The sequence below is a fragment of the Rhineura floridana genome, chromosome 2 (genome assembly GCF_030035675.1).
Source record: "Rhineura floridana isolate rRhiFlo1 chromosome 2, rRhiFlo1.hap2, whole genome shotgun sequence".
NCBI lineage: Eukaryota > Metazoa > Chordata > Lepidosauria > Squamata > Rhineuridae > Rhineura > Rhineura floridana.
Window position 1 is genome coordinate 203,569,646 of NC_084481.1, and position 22,039 is coordinate 203,591,684.

A 22,039-nucleotide genomic window follows, 5' to 3' on the forward strand; every position below is an offset into this window, starting at 1 on the left:
CTTAGGTCAGATTTACCTATCCTAGCCAGATTGCACAGGAGTAAATCCCACTGAACTCAATAAGCAAACAAATGATCAGACCTGCCTTCCCTCTTCCTCCCCTCCCCTCCCCTCTTCTTTTTTCCTCCTCCCCTGCCCATTCCAGGCCTCCTACTCATGGTCAGTTTTACCTATCCTAAGCATGATTGCACTGGAGTAAATCCCACTGAACTCAATAAACATGCAAATGATCAATCCATTCTCAGCAAACTTGCACACGATCCCATTTTTACCTCCCAGATTAAAAAGCAGAGAAATTCACTAATAAGCAAAAAACCTTGCGGTTTAAGAACGTACCTATAGCTAACAGATGTTTCTATCAAACTTTAAAAAGCAGGGAAATTGGGCAGCTATAGTGAATGCACTAGGGGAGCAGGAGACCTGACCTCCTCTCTGAGATATTGTACTGCCCTACAAATGTGTCAAAATGCAAACAATTTGGGTTGTTCTTTCACAGTCCAATCCACTTCCTGTGTAGCTTGGGAGAATTTGGTAACATGTGCCTCTGAGCATATGGTGAGTGGTGCCTATAGGTATCTGTTGGCTATAGGTATGTTCTTAAACTTCAAGGTTTTTTGCCTATTAGTGAACATAAATATTTCTAATGTGAAAAATTAAAGGTTCTATAAAATAGGTGTTATCTTAAAAAGGCTACTTACCCCCATCTTCCTCAGAATCTAGATCAGATTCTTCACTGTCACATTGCCTGCTTTCTCGGTGACCCTCCATCTCATGGGTCCACAGCATTAAAGAGGTATCTCCACCTCCAACACTGACTAATAAACTGTCATCATGAGTCCAACGCACATTTGTTACATGTGTACTATGAGCCACATACCTCTTAAACTTCCCATATTTTCCCTAAATTTGAAATATACAAAGAATGAATTTTACATTCAAAATAAATGAAAGCCGATAAGAAAAATATCATTATTTAAGATTAGCGTTTTTTAGGCAAGGCTCCAAAACATCTATTTGTGCAGTCAAATTAGCACTATAATACAAAGGCAGATTTGCAGAAACAGAGTGGTTTGCCAGTTTATCCCCAAATTAAATAAACTTAACAGAAGTAAAAAACAAGAAGTAAATCTTCACTCTTGGGTTTTCCACAGCCCTGCCTCCACAGCAATGCTATATGTTGTGATGGCACCTGAGATGTGATGCCAGTGGGATGTCCTTTCTTGGGTCATGAGGTTGCATGGCCAGAGGAAGGCAACTCACAACTCTTCTCCAACATCCCATACTTTCGTGCTCCCCCTTCCTTGCCCAACATATTTGGCCCTGGATTTTGAAGGTTTTATTAAAAAACAACTGTTGGCACGTAAAGCCGGAGCATTATTGGTAGGAAATTACGCTGTAGTGAAAATTTTGTGTTAGTAACGTGAATGGGGCTGTCAGTATGTGAATGGAGGGTGATGTGGCATGAAGGGATATTAATCACATTCATCTTACATTTGTGCGTCACCCTTTGTCCATTAGCTCAGGATGACTTACACGAGGATCTCTCATTGTATTCTCACAACAGCCCTATGAGATATGCAAGACTGAAAGAGAATAAGTGGCCCATAGACACTGGCTAACCAGGGATTTAAACCCAGGCGTCTTTGGCAAATCCAACACACTATTCTCTAATTTAACAAATGCATTAATATTCTAATATTCTGACAAAATGACTAAGCTTAGCCTGAAATAGCTGCTGATTAAATGAGGGGTGGAGAACTAGATCCAGCCAGTGGGCTGGATCCTTATCTCCAAACAGCACCATGGGCCAAGTTTGACGGGCGGGTTGGGCCAACCATCAGTCAATCATCTGAAACCACGATGATGCCAAGTAGCCCATTTTTGCCTGTGTGGCTTGAAATCAAACCAAGTGGGCAAAAAAGTGTGTGCAATGCTGTCCAAGTGCCAATAATCATCTGGTTGTTGGTGCTTGGGAAGCACAACACAAGGGACTTTGCAGTCACCACCAAAATCTTCCTTTGTCCAAGCCCTGTCAGTACCTACCCCACATCTGATGTCATATATAACGTCAGGTGTATGATAGATGAGCATGGCTTGGCTGAAACAGCCTGGCCAATCAAATGGAGAGGCCTGGCAGGCCTATTTAGCCCCACTGGCTGGAGGTTCCACACTCCTGTGTTAAACATGAGCAAAATCGATAAAATTTGACAACTAAGACCTGATAGACATATGCATTGACATCATTTGAAAATACACAATGTGTTGACTTATAAATGAACACGTGAACTGCATCCTTGAAATGCATTGTGTCTGAGGAAATGTGAGATATGAAAGTTTGATCTGTGGCTCTGATCTGCAGTAAAGCTCATTCACATATACAACTATCACTAATCTTGCAATCAAATTGGGGGAGGACAATGCAAGACTATTCTCAGTTATTGAGTTTGCAAATATAAAAAAGTAGGACTTTGTTATCTAACACAAATAAGACTTATCATGCACATTATACAACTACTACATATTTACTTACTTTGGCAGGGTATCGGAAAAGCTTTACAAATCCAAAATCATCTCCTGTTGCCAAAACTGTACTATCACTGGTGAGGCATGAAGCAGTTACATCTGTGACTTCTCCAATTATTGGCCAGATTCCTTCACAACAGGAGCCTAGAACACTTGTCCAGGATGCCCAGGAAATTTTTTCTGCCTACAAAGATAGCCTGTTTGAGAAAGGATACTTATCCATACTTATACATCTGATCTCAGAATAAACACCATAATCCGAGATGCATACCCTATTCACACCTCCCACTGAAATAGTTAGGTGTTATCTATGACAGCTGCAGAAAAATGCTTTCAATTTTATAAGGATATGTTGTCATATTCCAATCACATTTATTTCACTTAACAGAGGTTCAAATATCACAGAAGAGATTCTAATCTTACCTTCACATGTTTGACAATTAATGTGATCATTAATGCTGTTTTGAACTATGACAGAATGCTGTGTGAATGATACCTTCCAGTGGAACAGTAATACCTTACAGATATTTATTTTCATTATTTGTATTGTAATAGTTACTTTGATTAATTAAAGGCTGAGATCTGGCATGTGAATACCATAAATACAACTAGGAATTTGCTACTGTCAGCCATGCTTAAATGGTTTTTTGCTTCCATATCCAACAGCAAGCACTGGCTGCTTGCACGGTTTGCTTTAATGTCCTAAGGTAAACTGAAGGGACAAGAAACTGCACTACTTACAGCACAAGTCTATGTGTGTTTTCTAGGAAGTAAGCCCAGCTATATTCAGTGGGTCTTTGTACATAGGATTGCAGCGTTAATGTATTTGTGTTCTTCATAGCTATTTATATGACAAATTTTGGGAAGGTTTTAAAGATTCCCTGACATACATTGACTTCCTGTGTCTTGCTGGTGATTAGTATAAAATATACTTGAAGCATCTGAATTGAATTTATTGAGGTGAGTTTCTTAGGGCTTATCTACACAACGGTTTACTATGTGTTTGCTGCTACTCACATGTCCTCTTAATTCACATAGTTCACATGATGTTATCAGCAAACAGAAGCTATCACACAGTTTCCCCCCTGTAAATAAGTACTAAGCCAGCCTTTCCCAACTAGTGGGCCACCAGATGTTGTTGGACCACAACTCCCATCAGCCTCAGCCAGCATTGCCAATGGTCAGGAAAGATGGGAGTTGTGGTCCAACAACATCTGGTGGCCCACTAGTTGGGAAACGCTGTACTAAGCCAATCCACTGATAATAGAAAAGTAGGGGGAAATATGTTTCTACTCCGCTCCACTTGTGGCTACAGACACTTTCCTTCAATGTTTTTAGGTGGGTGTGTCAATCATTACTTTTTCATACACCTCATCCACACCTACCATATCTCCCCTTCTTTCATTTTGTTTCCTGTGGGTTGATAAGCAACCTGGCTGCTCTCCTCAGTCTGCTGGCCTTTTTTATGTTGCTGCAAACAGCTACGGGGGCAGACTACTGACAGTGTTCTACAGCTATTTAGTGCAGCAAGCAGCTCCACTTCTTGGTAGATGAATGGTGCATTATTATTATTTTATTTCCCCCCTAACTTCTTTGCAAAGGAATACTGTTCAAACAAAGGTTTGTACTTTTAGCTGTATTAACTCAAAATAAAAAAATAATCAGTGGATTGGGTTAATACTAACATCATGGTTTACTGTGTGTTTGCTGCTACTCACATAGGTGGCATCACCTATTCCTTCCTTATTTGCAGACACCTAAAAAAGTGGGGACATGGTTATTTCCCCCCCTGCTAACTGTGCAAAGGTGTAACACCCCCCAACAAAGGTTTGTACTTTCAGCTGTATCAACTCAAAATAAATTTGTCCAACTAATTTCTTTGTAATTGTCATGCTGGGTACCCAATTTAACATATCTAAATGCAGATGATTATCTGGTGATAATCTGGCATTAAGAGACTAAGACTAGCCCTTCAATATCAGCTTGCTGGGCTACTTAATTAGCTTTTGTGTAGATGAAAGTTGAAAAAGTACCAATATATAAGAACTCAAAACAGAAATAATAGGAACAATACAAATAGATGTAAAAGTCATAGATCATCTAGCACAGCATATTACAATTGCTAAAAAAGGAATAAAATCAATTCATTTGCCCACAAAGACCATTGGCAATTTGGACGAGGTACAGTAGGGGACAGTAGGAGTTTCAGAACTCCTGATCTACAGTGTTTACACTAATTTTGGGTCCTCTGCCCATGGGGTGTGAATGGGACAAGGTATGTTCTTTCTCCACACCCCTTTTGCCCACCAATTTTGGGGGCTTTTCCCCAGGTTTTTTTTAAAGAAACCTATTGCAGCAGGTAAAATAAACTGAGCATGCTTGGTTCCCTAGCAACCAGAGGGAATAAAAATGTAAAATTAGAGGGTGTGGTCATTACGAAACTGTGTGATTGATCCTTCACAGAGGAAGGACTGCTGGTGTGAATTGAAAAGACCATATTTGCAGCTAGCATTGAGCACTCACTGCAGACAGTGCAAACAGAAAATGGAGGTAAAAACAGTATCCTTAGTATGAAATAATGCTCCCATGTGGGTAAGCCCAGAGTCTCCCTCAAAGTATACTCACTATGCTAATCTTTGCTGTTCTCTTAAATCTATTTCATTGTTTTTTCTTAGTTTCTAACAGCCAGATCCCAAAACTTGCAGTTCCAGCAAGAAAACAATTCGTTTGAGGCATACTGACCACTGTGCCTCAGCAATGCCACAAACCATAACATTAAGCAGGGATACAAGCTTTCTGGGAAGAAATATTGCCATTATCGTTTATAATTAGGGTCTTTTCATCAAGCATGGAGAGAAAATGCTTTGGTGATAAAAAAGGATTTTTTAGTTTTGTAGGGGGAAAGGCTGGCATTGAAGATGCTTCGCTGTCCTTTATGGCATGCAACAGGACATTGGTATAGTAGGTTTCCCTAAAAGGGTATTGGGATCCAGTAAAACTTCACTGATGTTTACACTTTCACTTTAAATTTTTGACAGCTTGGAAAGAGAAATTATAGCTTTTACTTTTGTGGCTAAGTGTTGTCCTTCATGGATGGAGGGATAGTCTACCTGGGGAAAAATGGAAATTTTACTCACCGTGAATTTCTATTTGTAGATAGTGCTGGAGGACATTCCTCAGTAGGGATGACTCCTCCTACTGGTCGTGACAGGCAGGGTCTCTAAGCTTCTTTGTAGCCTCTCCTGTGGGAGGAGTCGTCCCTCTCTCCAGGCCGAACTGACAGAGCCAGGAACCCTCCTCAGGCCCCATATCCACATCTTCCCAGACGTCCCTAGAGTGGAAGCCTATACCAGGAGAAGCTGAAGAAAAGCGACAGACCAACACGGAACCAACGTGCTGGAAGACAGGTCACACATGAAGGGAAACACACAATACTAAACAACGTGTGCAAATGTAAGGCGCTGGCAGAAGCCCCAACTCCCCCACTCCCCCTCCCGCTCCAGAAGGTTGAAGCAGAGGAATGAGAGGTGGGTGGAATGTCCTCCAGCACTATCTACAAATAGAAATTCACGGTGAGTAAAATTTCCATTTTTGCTAGATAGTGCTGGAGGACATTCCTCAGTAGGGATATGACAGAGCAGTGTACTAGGACTCCGGGTGGGATTCCTCTAGCTAGGAGGCAACACCTTCTGGAGCACCTTCCTGCCAAATGCAGCATCAGCTGATGAGAATGAGTCCATTTTATAGTGCCTGATAAAAGCGTGTGGAGAAGCCCATGTAGCCGCCCTACAGATATCCATTATGGGGAACCCCCCCTAAATGCTGCTGAAGCCGCTGCCCCCCTAATTGAGTGTGCTGTGGTACCCAATGGAGGTTTCCTACCCAGAGCTTCATATGCATGTGCTATAGCCACTCTGAGCCAGCATGAGACAGAGTAGGTTGTTACCTTACACCCCTTTGATTTCCCAGAGAAGGCCACAAAGAGGGCCTCAGACCTCCTGAACTCTAAGGTATGATCCAGGTAGAAACGAAGAGCCCTCCTCACATCAAGTGAGTGCCACCTACGTTCCTGGGCACAGGAGGGAGCAGGGCAGAATGGAGAACCACTTTCTGCGACCTATGGAAAACAGAATTGATTTTAGGTAGGAATGCCGGGTCTGGTTGGAGGACCACCTTGTCCTGGTGGAAAGATAATGCCCCCAACTTGGAAACTCTGTGTGCCGATGTAATGGAAACCAGAAAAACTGTTTTGAATGTCAAGAGGTTCAGAGAGCACGTAGCCATCGGTTCAAATGGCGGTCCTGTCAACGCCATCAGCACCCAGGTAAGGTTCCAGTTTGGAAACCTGTGAATCATTGATGGGGAAACCAGCGTCACCCCTCTTAAAAAAAAACATTTAAGGAATGGGTTGGAGGAAAGCGGGGGCCCCCCCAGGCATAACAAAATGCTACTAAGAGCTGCAGCTTGTCTCTTGATTGTGGTCGCGCTCAGACCCTTATCTAGGCCCGACTGGAGGAACCCTAGGGGACCCCTGATGTCTCGAGACCAAGGTTCCACTGTATTTGCAGAGCACCAGGACAAGAAAACCTTCCACGTGGATGAGTAAACCCGGTTCGTGGACTGTCTACGCGAGGCCAGTAGCGTGTCAAGCACTTTCCCCTTAAAGCCCTTACCGCTCAACCACAACCACTCAGTCTCCAAGCTGTTAGCCGGAACAGCTCTGGTCGAGGATGGCAGACTGGTCCCTGAATCAGAAGATCCGTTCGAGAGGGTACCTGCCAGCGTGTCTTGACTGACATGTTCAGTAGGTCCGGAAACCAGGGACGTTGAGGCCAATGGGGTGTCACTATAATAAATTCCGCCTTCAAGGTCCAAACCCGCTGGATTGTGCGTTGTATCAGCCCAAACGGAGGAAAGGCGTACAGGAGGCCTTGTGGCCACGGTGTGACTAGTGCATTTGTGGCCTGAGCCTGGTGACATGGATTTCTTGTGAAGTACCTGTCTAGCTGTGTGTTTGCGGGTGTGGCAAAGAGATCCACTACTGGTTCTCCCCACCTGCGCACCACCTGTTGGAAAACTTCTGGGTTCAGTTGCCATTCTGCCTCCTTGATGGCTGTCCTGCTGAGCCAGTCGGCTACAAAGTTGTTTGTGCCCGCCAGGTGTTCGGCCTTCAGAGAGGGAAGATGCCTCTACGTCCATTTGAACAGGCGCTCCGCCTCGAGCATTAGGCCCTTCAATCTCGTGCCCCCTTGTCTGTGGACATAAGATTTCGCCAATGAGTTGTCGGTGTGTATGAGGAGATGCTTCCCCTTGATCTCTGGCGCGAAGACCTGTAGCCCCAGTCTGATGGCCCGTAACTCCAGTATATTTATATTGAGCTCCGCCTCCATTGCAGACCATGTCCCCAGGGCTACACTGTGGTCCAGGTGAGCCCCCCATCCGTACAAGCTCGCATCTGAGCTCATGATTATGCGTGGAGGATCTTCCAGGCTGACTCCGTGGGCCAACCTCTGAGGTTCCAGCCACCACCGGAGCTCTGTCCGTACTGTTGGAGGCACGGAGACCGAGCGTCTGTGTCGTAGGAGAATTGCCTCCTGGTAGGGCAGAAGGATGTGTTGTAGAGCTCTTGAGTGAAACTGGGCCCACTGAACTAGGTCGTATGCCGACACCATGGACCCCAAAAGCCGAGCTAGCCTCATCAGGTCCAATGCTGGTGCAGCAACTGCTTCCTGAAGCAACAGCTGAAGTCTCAAAGCCCTATCTTCGGTGAGCCTCATGCTGAAAAGTTGCATGTCCAGGATCACCCCCAAGAGCGGAATAGTTTGGGATGGGGTCAGCATGCTCTGCTCCAAGTTCACTATGAAGCCCAGCCCTTGGAGCCATGATACAGTGAGATGGGTACCTGTGTGTGACTGGTCCCAGGATGGTGCTCTCACCAAGATGTCATCCAGATAGGGATGCACGCATATCCCCATTGTTCTGAGATGTGCCACCAGAACCCCCAGTACCTTGGTGAAAACCCTTGGTGCTGAGGAAAGGCCGAACGGCAAGGCCCTGTACTGGAAGTGTCTGTTGTTGTCTGCAGATTGGAATGTGTAGATAAGCCTCGGAGAGGTCCACAGAGGTCAGCCATTCCTTTTGTTGACTAAGAAAAAAAAAATTGAATATACCCCTGAGTTCCTCTCTGAGGGAACTACTGGCTCTATTGCCCGGATGTTCAGCAGGTGCTGGATAGCTTCCAGGTAGCGCAGGTGCTTCTCTGGCCTTCGAGACCTTGGGGTGGGTCGAAACCGGTTGTGTGGAATGCGAAGAAACTCTATAGCATATCCCATGGACACCGTGTCCAGCACCCATTTGTCTGAGGTGATGCCTCTCCAGCGGGGGGCAAACTCTAGAAGCCTTGCTCCCGCTCCGTGAGAGGCCTCTGGCAACCGCCAGTCAGGAGGAGGAGCCCTTTTGGACTCCCTTCTGGTTCCTCCCTGAGGAGAATGGGGTGCCTCCCGGTTTAGAGGAGGAAGCGTGTCCACCCCCTTTGTCTTGTCTGCCCCAGCGAAGCCTGTTGGAATGCTGACTGCGAAATCTAGAGAGCTGTTTTGAGGAACAAAAAAACTGGTTCTGCCTGCCCTTCCGTTCCTCTCTTCTGGCCATAGGGAGTGCTTTCTTCTTGTCCCTAGTTTCCACCAGGTGGGCCTCTAGAGGCTCCCCAAACAGCTTAGAACCTGAAAAAGGTAGGGCAGTGAGGCAGGTCTGTGACTCTGAGTCCACAGGCCACTGCCTGAGCCAAATGTTACGCCGTGCCACAGTGGAGGCAGCCATAGAGCGCGCTGCAAACTGTAGGGCATCCATGGATGCGTCGGCTGACAGGGCCGAGGCGTACGCCATTTTCTTTAACCCATCCTTTACAAATTTTGGGACATCGTCCCATGCCCCAAACTCTTCAGCCCACATAAAAACCGCTCTGGAGAAAACTGAGGAAGTGGCTGCGGCTCTGAAGCCTACTGCATCTGCCTCAAAGCTCCTGCGAAGAGCCCCTTCGACTCGCTTGTCGCACTGGTCCTTAGGCCCCCCTCCCCTTCTGTTGGGATCACTGCAGAGCTAGCAAGAGCAGCAATAGGCGGGTCCACTGTGGGAAAATGCAGTCTTGCCATGATCCTGTCGGCAAAGACGTAATGTTTCTTTGCCCACTTGGCAGGTGGCTTTGGTTTGCATGGTGATGACCATTCAGCATCCCACACGTCATCAAACGCCTGGGGAAAGGGAACTGAAACCTGCTTAGTGTCCATGGAGGGGAAGGCCTTTTTTGCACCTGCCGAGGCTGACTAAGTGGGTGCATCGCCTCCCGCCTCAGCCTCTGGCAGTTGTAGCACTCTGCGGGCCTTGGAAAGGAGCGGCTGAAAAACCTCTGGAGCAAAGAGTCTGGGTTGCATCTGGGTGACTTCTATTTCCTCACCCGAAAGCTCCCCCTCTTCCCTGTCCTGCTCAAGTAGTTCTTCAGAATCTGATAGTACCACATGTGGCACAGGAGCCTGCCTGGGCGACTGTGCCTGTGCCTGCCGATCCCGAACCATTGAGGATGAGGGACCTGCATGAGTCTGTGGGGAGGAACGCCTTGCTACCCCCCCCAATGCGCTATGACTCAGGTGCTCCTTGTCACCCCTGGGTGCATCCTTAGCTGGCTCACTGTGTAAAATGTAGGAGGGTGGGGGCGAGCCCCCCCGCCTCATGTCTTGATTGGAAAGGGAAGAGGACCTGGAGTAGCTGTCTCTTAAAGATGAGCTGCCACGCCTGTCCTCCCTGCTGGAGCCTGTGGAGTAGGATAAGCGCCTCCGCTTTCCCCTGTGGGGACGCTTCCTCAAATGTTTGCGCTTCTTACTTTTACGTGCATGTGAGAGAGAGCCACTGACTTCAGAAGCAATGAGCTCTTTAACCCAGGTCATAAATTTGGGAAACAGAGTGGGGGGGAAAAACATCCATACCTTCATCTAGGAGATTCATCCCCCCGCTGTCTACGCTCTGGGACGGAGAGAAGACTGATTGCTGTGAGTCCTCTAGGTCCCTTGCCTCCCCCACGTGGCAGGGCTCTTGGCGGGAAGGCGGAGAGGAAGCGGGTGAGGCCATAATATGGCGGCCTTGACTCCCTGACGCTGAGGGAAAAGCGCGGGAATCACTTTACAGGCGAGCCGCGTTAGCGGGCGCCGCTCAACCCCCTGCTGAGACGTTCTCCCACGACGAGGCAAGCCTTTGGTGAAGTGGGGGGGGGAGCCAGGAGCTGCGATCCCGCTGAACGCGAGGGTTGCAGAAACGCGGCTCCGCGGAGCGAGGCGACAGACTCCCGTCTGGGCGGCTGCTGCTCTGCTGGTATGCTGCAGATAGCCGCGCTCCGCCCTTCTTCGGCCTCCTTTCCGACGCCTGTGAACCCAGCCGGGTTCAGCCTAGCCTCACAAACCCCAGCCCCACGGAGTGAAGGTAGGGAAGGAGAAGGAAACAGGCAGGGAGGAATAAAACCAACGTAAGGAGAGGAGAAAATTAGCATAAGAAAAAACGCTAAGAGGAAGAATCAGAAAGCGAAAGAAAGAAGCTCTAATAGAGAGGAGAGATTAACTCTAGACCTTCACTGACTGCAGGCAGGGCCGGTCTGGAGAGAGGGACGACTCCTCCCACAGGAGAGGCTACAAAGAAGCTTAGAGACCCTGCCTGTCACGACCAGTAGGAGGAGTCATCCCTACTGAGGAATGTCCTCCAGCACTATCTAGCAAATTCCACAATTCCTTTTTTACATATTACATGTAAATGAGCTATAGTTCTTCATTCTCATTTATATGAAATCATTTAGAATTTGGTATCTGATCTATCAAACTCTACTTAAGATATGGGAGATTAGAGCCGGGGGATTCCAAGATGGCGATCGTGTTCCGACCTCCTCCGATTCTTCCTCTGTAAGAAGATAATTTTACATTCCTTATATCGCCTTTCATTCTTGCCAATTAGTTCTATCTGCTGTGATACCTTTACCTCTACTCAGCTTTCACCTTTTTATCGTTGAAAGCTAGTTGTCTGGGCAAGACTGCGTACATTCTTTATTTCTCCAGACACCTCCAGCTACAAAACCTCCAAGCCAACAAACTATTTGTTCCTTTTATTGACCTCCTTTGTTCTTTTACTATCCGTCTGGTCAAGGGAGTACCTCTCCCCAGGGGTCTTTTGAATCCTCAACGGAATTAAAAACTTTATAGGGAGAAATTAAAGCCCAAGCTCTTGGCTTTTTGTCCACGACTTGGTTGCCTACAATGGTCCTGACAAGGCAAAGATGCAGAGAGCTGGCGGATAGCCAGCAGCCTCAGTCCCAATCATCTTTACATCGACTCTCTCAGCCAAAAATTACTTCATTTTTTATGCATGGACCTGCTTCGGACACACTTGATTTAACAAACCCTCCGACGGAACCTGACTCTCTGATGACACCTTTAATCTTGGACTGGTCTTTAAATCATATAAATGAATTTACGCCACTGAGAGAAGATTTGTACTCAACTCCCCTAAGCATGGAACTGGCTGCTGCCGACTTATTAGCTAAAGGGAATCCAACTACTTGCCTCTTATCTCCACATTCCTGCCCCCATGCACCACCTCATTCCCCTGCTATTCCTGCATCTTTAAACAAGAGCACAATGACGGAGGATCTTCCAGAGGTTTTACCCCCTGCTAGTGGCTTGGGTCCATTACTACTGGTCCTTGATGAACTTGACTCAATGAAAACTTTCTTCGTGGAATGTAATGCTCTTCTAAAGACCTTGACCCTAATAGCAAAAAAATCCGTCACAAATAACTCATTGCAACCCGTCAACGATACAGCTAATTCTGATAAGGCGGAGTTCTCAAAGCACGCTGAGCTCATCAATCAACCAGTCCCGTTAACGAAAAGCATGAAGTCCAGGAAAGCAGCAAGGAAAGGCAAAAAATCTAAGAACGTAAAGAATGTTAAACACCCTTCTTATAAGAAATTTAATTTTAAACCCCTTTTTGAAATCCTGAAACAATTAGATTCTACAATACCCCAGACCTCTACCAAACTGTCTCGGCTGGACTCTGGTTTAACTAATTCTACCAACCATCTAAATTGTTTGGAAAATTATCCCTCTTCTTCTCCTCCCCTTAACTGCCAAAATTCCTTAGAGGGTATAAATATTGAGACTGACCTGCCTGCAAGGAAAGTGTTTATACCTATCTCAATTAAGAAACCTTCATTCCAAAAGGTAACAAAAAATAAGCTATCTTCAGCCCACATGAACTTAGTTTTAAAGCAAAACAAAGTGGTCCTACTCAATTTTCCCAACTTTTTGAGGAAGCACGGCACTATCCTGATAAATACCAGTTCTGCAAGTACTTAACATCTCGTGTTGCAATCCAATTAGATATCCCTTATATCCCTTCAGATATAAGTGGAATTCTCTTTCTGTATAGCAATCAACGCACGACTAGAGTGGTAATATCTTTCACAAGCAAGCAGGTCTCTAACAAATTTTATTCTTTAAAAACATATCTGGCTGACCACGGCCTATTCATTGTCCACTGTTTCAAAACTGTAGCTTCCCCCTTCCCTCTGGTGTACAGACCTTTTCGACAAAGTAACCCTGTAAGTAAATCCACCGTCCCTTCCCCTGTTTATGTGCCCGATCTGGACCCACAATGTCCTTAATGTATTTACATAATGAATCGAGAGAGTCGGAAGATTTACAACTTATTGAAGTCTTTCCGGAACTTTCTCAAGAAGAGCAAATAAAAATAATCTATAGACTAGATCGCTTAAAGGCAGACTTGCGATCTCAGCAAAAGCTTTCCCTCTCTGGCCACTCTCCCTCTAAAGCAAACTTCCCTGGGGCTTCCCCTACGCCATCATCACGAGTAATACTGCCTTCTCAAGTACCTCTGAAAGAAAAACATTATTCGACTACTAATGAGATTGAAATAGTACCTCAGCCCAATCATTATTCGAAAGTCACCTCCCAGGGGGGAAAATTGCCTATCTCAAATGTTAGTGTAATAAGACCCGAATTAGATCAAATTCAACCTTTTGATGATTCAATCCATTGAAATCCTTTGTCGTCTCCTGTTGTCACTGCACTTAAGAACGTTTCTCCAGATCTCCCTGCCTCTTTTCCTACTATACCCACTAACCTATTATTTTGGAATATAGCAGGCTGGAATAATAAAGCTTCTACCCCCGATCTTCCATCCTTTTTCCGTTCCTATGACATCTTAGGCCTCCAAGAAACCTGGTTAACGGAAGATCAATATCTTTACGTGGAAGGATTTAAATGCTGGACTAAGCCTGCCAAACGCCTGGCCCAGAAAGGCCGTCCTAGCGGTGGGCTAGCGATTTTAATCTCTAATATACTAAATGTCACAGTTACTGAGATAATATGCCCGTCCCACGATTATTGCCAGGCCTTAATAATATCCCCACCCTTTCTCCCCCCCTTTGTGAAATCCCCCCTCCCTCCTTTTATAGTTATGAATGTTTACTTCCCTCCCCAAGTCCCTTCCTCTCGGTCCCATGAGTGGGATGATTTTTCTGAATTCATTGAATTAATTCACCAAAAATATCCTTCTCTCAACTTAATAATTGGCTGACACTTTAACGCCAGGATGGGCCCCAGTTTTCCGAAATCTCTGGTTCCCCCTGAACTTTGTCCGGGGGATCTGGTAGTCTTGCCCCGCTCTTCACGTGATAAGGTGATTAATTCTAATGGTTATGCCTTATTTAGGTTATTACTCAGTGCCCAACTTTTATGCCTCAATGGGTCAAAATTTGATTCGTCCAAGGGTTTTTTTACCTTTCTATCTAAGAGAGGAGCTAGCGTGGTCGATTACATTTTGATCTCTCCCCGTCTGTTAGACTGTGTAATAGACTTTGCCATCGAGGACAGATCGGACAGTGATCACCTCCCTTTATCGTTAAAACTTTCTTTTTCAATGGGTTATCTGATTCTCCCTCAAACACTACCTGACCCAGAGGCATTTCAGGGCCCGAAATGCCGAAGGTGGTCCCCAACACTAATCGATCAGGTCAAAACAATCTTATCATCCCCCATCATGATGGAGTTGCGTGCAAAAGCCTCCAGGCCTGAATATGACACCAGGGAGCTATTTGAACGAATCCTTAACCACCTTCTCTCAACAGTCACTACATCCAATGTGTACCCTACTAATTCTTCATCTAGCAGTAAGCCGTGGTTTGATAAGTATTGTCTAGCTAAAAAGAAACAACTTTCCCACCAAATACACTTTACCAGACACCACTTTTTGGAAATGGCTAAAGCCAAACTTTTAAAACTTAAAAAAGATTATAATAACCTATTGAAACACAAAAGAACAGCCTATACTTCTATTCTTTGGCAACGCCTTGGCCTGGCAGCTTTCCAGGGTAACCAGAGGGAGTTTTGGAGTTTAGTTCATGGTTCCTTATTTGACAAACCACCCATTACAACTCCACCGATCTTACCAGAAACGTGGACTCTACATTTTTATAAGGTCTTTGGAGATTTAACCACTCACCCCCATGATCCACCCTCTCTTCCTCCAGACTCCCCAAACTGGCTCCCGGTAACTGAAGCTGAAATTGACACCTTAATCTCTTCACTCCGTTTAGGGAAAGCCCCAGGCCAAGACATGATTCCACCTGATCTATATCAAGCTTTTCCTACTTGGTGGTGCCCTATCCTAGCTATACTATTCACAAAAATTAATGAAACTGGATGTATTCCCTCTGGCTGGAAAACGAGCATAGTAATCCCTATATTTAAAAAAGGTGATCCCACCAACCCCTCCAACTATCGTCCCATTAGCCTCCTAGATGTGGCGGCCAAACTTTATGGGCGTTATCTTTTAAATAAACTTTTGGACTGGGATAGGGAACACACTCTCATATCAGACGTACAGGCAGGTTTTAGGGAAGGGGCCTCCACAATCAACCAATTGTATATCCTTCACCATTTCATCATGAAAGTAAAAAGGAGATCATTAAATTCTCTCTATTTAGCATTTATCGATTTTGCTGCAGCATTCGATTCAGTTGATCGACTCCTCCTTTGGAGGAAATTAGATAAGGCTGGCATTGATAAAAGACTACTATGGCTACTCCAAATTCTACATTATGACACCAATTTAAGAATTAGACTTGGCTTTAATGGTGTCTTATCCCAAAAAATTCCAATGAGAAAGGGTGTTAAGCAGGGTTGCGTATTAGCCCCTTTCTTATTTAATTTTTTTATTAATGATATTGTTTCAGCCATGGCCTCCCCTGCATTTTTTCCCCCTACGATCAAATCAAGGAGAATTCCTGTTTTACTTTATGCCGATGACTTACTTCTGCTTTCGCAAAGTAAGATTGGTTTTAAACGAATGCTTTTACACCTTCAAGATTATTGCAACGCACAATCCCTCAAAATTAATTATACCAAATCTAAAATAATGGTCTGTGGAAAATATAGTAAAGCCAATAAACGACCACATCTTGGAACAGGTACATACTTACAAATATTTAGGAATTTTTATCAATAATAAATTGTCTTGGTCCCATCAATTGGCCCATATTAAGCTTCAAGCGTTAAGGGCTCTCGGCCTGTTCAAGAAATTTTTCTACACGAAAGGTGGCCAATTAATGAAACCTATGATCAAACTTTATACATCAAAAATTCTTCCGTCAATTTTGTACAGAAGTGAGATTTGGGGCCCTTCTCTGCGCGTAGCCTTAGAGCCAATCCAAAACACCTTCTATAAGCACATCTTAGGTCTCCCCAAAGACACTCCAGCTCCTTTTCTGAGAATTGAACTCAACTCCCCCTCCTTAATGGCCAGAACAGATCTAACGTTCTTAAGATACTGGAAAAAACTTTCGGTTACTGACCAGTCCTCTCTGACTAAATTGTGTTGGGAGGATCAACTGGCAAAGGGGGGTTGGGCAAAAAACTTTCCAGCCCTAGGGCTACAATACCTTCTAACCCCCCCTTTACTTTGTAACCTTAATTCCAATGCTTTGTGTAACCAGATTTATGATCAAGATTTCCAACAAGACAGAGTAGCGATCGCTAACTCACACTTTTCTAAATGGTTTACGCTTATTATTGCTAATTCTCCTTGGCCTAATTATTTAGATATTTTAACAAGGGCTCCACTACGAAGAGCATATACCGAACTACGATTCCAGGTAATGCCCTCGTCCATTTTACAAGGTAGATATCTTGGCACCCCGTATGATCAAAGGCTATGCATAGCTGGGTGCAAGGTACCTGATGATCTCTTGCATTACATGTTAAGACCGCCCAATGTTTTCTCATCCTAGAGCAAGATTTTTGTTTCCAATTCTGAATATGAATAATGAATTAAATAGATCTCAAAAAGTAATTTTTTTATTATCTTCAGTTCAACCCTATGTAATAACTTCGACTGCAAATTTTGCCTTGGCCGCAAAGATACTTAGGGCCAGTTTTATTAAGAACAGTGGTTGCACATAATGTTTTAAAATTTTATTTTTAAACCATGAATTGTACTTTTGCATCAATGTATATATGACTGTATTTCTTCTGTAACAGCCTATGGCGATACACAGACTAATAAACTGAAACTACTTAAGATATGGGCTTAAATAAAAATGACTCAGGGAGGAGGAGAGTGATAATCTTATTCTGGTTCAATTTTACATTGAGAAGTGCATCTCAAAATTAGGCACAATATTAGCTGCTCTAAAGCCCCTATTCTGTATTGGATTATAGCTCATAACATCAACTTTCATTGTGAGGCAAGTAGTATAGAGTAACATATTGTTTCTACAATTTTATTGTAAATAAAATGGCTTCAAAATTATGTGAAAGACAAAAATAAAATATAGACATTATTTACAAAATTGCAAGTGTTCTTCTTACCTCTATACTGGGAATTATCTGTTTTTTCCCCCGAGGAGCTTCAAAAAATAACTGTTCTTTAGCACCAGTGTTGACTTGTAAAAGCTTGCCTAAAGAAAATGTTCACGAAACAGAAAATCTTATTGAAGGCTTTTTTGTTCACACAACATTTATTATTTTATTTACTATGAACATTTGCGGAATATTTATTGTCACTATTTGAAAATGTTGCAGAAAATTCTTGCATAGTTTATACTTTCCAAGCTACAGAAATATAGACATTTTGCAGCAGTTGTATTTCTTACCTCTTACGTCCCAATCCATGTGTGTTACGTAACTAGAAGATCCTTTACAGATTCCAACTCGCTTACTGCTCATTACATTGTAGATATCTACAAATGTATCATATGATGCTACAGCTAAATATTTTCCAGCACCTAAAATGTAATGATAAGGAGATGAATATTTTCCAAAGAACCCGATTTTCTGAAAAAACACGAGTTCATCACATAATATTTGGCAATTTATTCTGCTAATTCCATTTATGGGATGTAAGATCAGAGTTTGTTTACAATATTCCACAATGATGGCTCTCACATAGTTGTGTCACAATTTCCTGACACTTTTATAGGATCTCCCCCCTTAAGGTTTTAAGCTCATTTTCTGTAAATACAATAGTGGGCAGCATGGGTGGCATTGCCTAGCTGGCTTCTCAACATCATGCATTGCTGCCAGTTACCAAGAGGGGGAGGCAAGGTTGAGCTTGGTACAGTGCTAGTATAGCAATGCAAGCATCAGATTGGCTCCACCATTGCAACCATACCATGTTGAGCTCCCCACTGCCTCGACTCTTCCCCTCTCGATAATTGGCAGCAACTCACGGTGATGGGAAGCTTAGGTGAACAATGCCACCTGCTCATCAGCTGCATATGATGCTAGTCAAACCCCACCCCTTTTTACTGTAAAATCTCTTGGGAGCAGCCTGAGTGTGTTTTTAAATTTTTTTAGCTTCAAACAGATTTTGCAACTGATCAGGAGATTTACCCATTCCCCCTCCAGATATGGATAATGGAAATACTTAGATCTGGCAACTAGTGTGTTTACAGCTTATTTGTCCCAAAACTGGTGTGATCCTTTGCCATTTCAAGATTTCCAGCTGTGTGCAAAGAGTCTTCTAAGCATATAGCTCTCTGTAGACACATTCAAATGAATGCATATATGTTATGTCTAGAGCCTACCATTCATCTATTCATTCATTCATTCATTGGTGATCACTCATGGCCGAGTAAGATTGTCTTCCAAGATAAGGTCTTTAACAGTGGGTCTGTAAGTGACTGAGGAGGCCAATTCTGGATCCACACAGCTTCACACGGTGAGGACATAGGTTTCCAGATGGAAGATGGTCGTGATGAGGATTTGTTTGACCTGCCTTCCACTTGGCTCGTTTGTCCTGTTCGCCCTGTATTCGTGCTTCTTCAAAGTCCACAGCACCTTTGATAATAGCCGACCTCCATTTGGGACGTTCATGGGCCAAGACTTCCCAGTTGTCGACGTTCATGTTACATTTTTTTAGATTCGCTTTAAGAACATCTTTAAACCTCTTTTGCTGTCAACCGATATTCCATTTTCCATCCTTAAGTTGGGAGTAAAGTAGCTGCTTTGGAAGACGGTGGTCAGGCATTAGAACAACATGGCCGGTCCAGCGAAGTTGATATTGAAGGATCGTTGTTTCAACACTGTGGTAGTCTTTGCTTCTTCCAAAACGCTAACATTAGTCCATCTGTCTTCCCAAGTAATTTGCAGAATTTTCCAGAGGCAGCATTGGTGGAATCTTTCAAGAAGTTGGGAGCAGCATTTATAGATGGTGTAGAGTAAGGTCGGTAGTACAATGGCTTTGTAAATAAGCATTTTGGTCTCCCTGCGAATATCCTGATCCTCGAACATTCTACGCTTCATTCGGCAGAATGCGGCACTCGCAGAGCTCAGACGATGTTGAATTTCAGCATCGATGTTGGCTTTACAGAGAGATGGCTGCCAAGATAGGGGAAGTGATTAACACCATTAAGCTGGATTGATAGTGCTACAGAGGGACTAGTTTGCACCTGTTGATGAAGCACTTTGGGTTTTTTCATATTAAGTGAGAGCCCAAGGTTTCCATATGCTTCTGCAAAGACATTTAGGATAGTTTGAAGATCTTTCTCTGAATGTGTGGAGACCACATTATCATCGGCATATTGAAGTTCTACAACAGAGGATAACATTACCTTACTTTTGCTTTCAGCCTACTGAGATTAAAAAGCTTTCCATCTGTTCGATATATGATTTCCACACCAATAGGAAGTTTCCCCTCAATAAGGTGTAGAATCATAGCAATGAAGATAGCAAGTAAGGTAGGAGCAATGATGTATCCTTGTTTTACACCTGATCCGACTCTGAATGGATCACTCTGAAAGCCATTGTTATCCAAAACTGTCACTATCATGTTGTCATGAAGGAGTCGCAAAATATTCACAAATTTATCAGGGCATTCAGTTTTCAGAAGGATGGTCCAGAGAGCGGTTCGATACACAATATCAAAGGTCTTAGTCAGATCAATAAAAGCCATGTATAAAGGCTGATTCTGCTCTCAGCATTCTTCTTCAAGCTGCCATGCAGTGAAGATCATGTCCACTGTCCCCCTGGAAGGGTGGAAACCATGTTGAGATTCTGGGAGGACATCCTCTGAGATTGGTAAGAGGCGATTTGCAAGGATCCTTGCAAGGATTTTACCTGCAGTAGCAAGAATAGCGATACCTCGATAGTTCCCTCAATCTGTTCTATCACCCTTCTTAAAAAGGGTGATAATTATGGCATACCTAAAGCCTTCAGGGATCTCCTCCTTCATCCAGATTTTTTCGATGAGCTTATGAAGTTGTTGTGTAAGTTCAGGCCCACCTTCTTTAAAGACTTCAGCAGGAATCCCATCAGGTCCACTAGCTTTGTTGTTCTTCATTTGATTGATGGCTTTACTGACTTCATACAAATTAGGGGACACTGCAAGCTCATCTCTAGCTTGTTGTTGTGGAATTTGCAAGAAGACCTCACCCACAACAGAGTTACAATTAAAGAGGTCATGGTAATGCTCTTTCCAACGCAGTGCAATAGACTCTTTGTCCTTTAGAAGTTTGGTACCATCTATTGAGCGTAAAGGATTTGTACCATAATTTGTTGGTCCGTAGATGGCCTTTGTGGCATTAAAAAAGCCCAGTGCATCGTGAGCATCTGCAAAATGCTGGATTTCTTGAGCTTTCTTTATCCACCAGGCAATCTTATGTTCTCTAGTTCTTCTTTGGACCTCAGCCTTTGCACTGGCATATATTTTTTTCTTAGCAGCACAGTTAATGTCTTTTTGCCACATCTGGAAGGCTTTCCTTTTCTTGTCAATGATATGTTCAATCGCATCAAACCAGTCCTGATGTTTCTTAGTTTGGTATCCAATAGTTTGTTCACATGCTACAATAACGGAAGTCTTCAGTTTAATCCAGTGTTCCTCGACGTTTTCAGGGAGTTCCATACGTAGATGTTTCTTGAGAGTTGTTTGAAAGCAGGCTCGCTTAATAGGATCTTGAAGGGCATGGATGTTCATTTTATGCCTTGGTTTTCTTCCTTGGAGCCTACGTTGAGGAACAATATTAATGGCCATAGTGGATCAAATTAATCAGTGATCCGTCCAGCAGTCATCACCACTCGTCATGGCCCTAGTGAGGAGTACATCACAACGATCTCCGGCATGGACAATTATATAATCCAGGAGATGCCAGTGTTTTGACTGAGGGTGCTTCCATGATGTTTTAAATTTATTTTTCTGGTGAAAGAGTGTGTTTGTAATAACAAGATTATGCTCTGCATATTTAGTCAGAAGTAGAATGCCATTCAGGTTGCTATTGCCAACTCCTTCTTTCCCAATGGTTTCTGGCCATAAATCGAAATCACGCCCAACTCTTGCATTGAAATCGCCCAAGAGGATAACTTTATCCTCCTTAGGTATCTCTGATAAGATGGTGTCCAGCTGGTTATAAAAAATTTCCTTGATGTCTTCATCAGCATCTAATGTTGGTGCATAAGTACTTAGAATAGTTGCCTGCTGGTTTTTGGCACGTTTTAACCAGAGAGTGGTTGAGAGTCACTCATTAATGCTAATAGGAACTTCTGACAAGAGCTTCACAAGATTATTTTTAATAGCAAAGCCTACTCCATGTATTCTTGTTCTGGCAGTCCTTTTCAGAAGAAGGTATAACCTCCTTTTTCTTCCTTCAGTTGTCCTTCTCCTGTCTTTGAGTTTCTTGGAGTGCTGCTATGTCAATATTAAAACGTCTCAACTCCCTCGCGATGATGGCAGTCCTGCATTCAGGACATTCACTATCTATATTGTCCAGCAATGTCCATATATTCCATGTTCCAAAGTTCAATTGTCTTTTGCGACGACTAAGTTGTGACCCCAGTGAACGCAGTAATCCAGTCAGAGAGAGAGATGAGGCAGACTATGTTTAGGGCACATTTTCTAGCCCCCCCCCCTGCATAGGACTGCTCAGTTGTGGCTATAGCTGCCAAACTACTCAAATGCCTCAGTCCTTGAG

At 43.8% G+C, this 22,039-nt stretch overlaps 1 protein-coding gene across 10 annotated transcripts in view; it reads right to left on the reverse strand.

Moving 5' to 3' along the window:
• The window catches only part of EML5 (EMAP like 5), a 240,719-nt gene that overhangs the window by 90,876 nt on the left and 127,804 nt on the right, over positions 1-22,039 (reverse strand). For all 10 annotated transcript variants that reach the window (XR_009760754.1, XM_061611916.1, XM_061611915.1 and 7 more), the window contains 4 exons: positions 17,729-17,860; positions 17,445-17,533; positions 2,531-2,707; positions 699-900 (listed from right to left, as the gene is read on the reverse strand). Coding sequence is in view for 9 of the 10 variants with exons in the window: in XM_061611916.1 (XP_061467900.1) it covers positions 699-900; positions 2,531-2,707; positions 17,445-17,533; positions 17,729-17,860 (600 nt within the window). In the remaining variant the exon portion in view is untranslated. The remainder of the gene's footprint in view (positions 1-698; positions 901-2,530; positions 2,708-17,444; positions 17,534-17,728; positions 17,861-22,039) is intronic.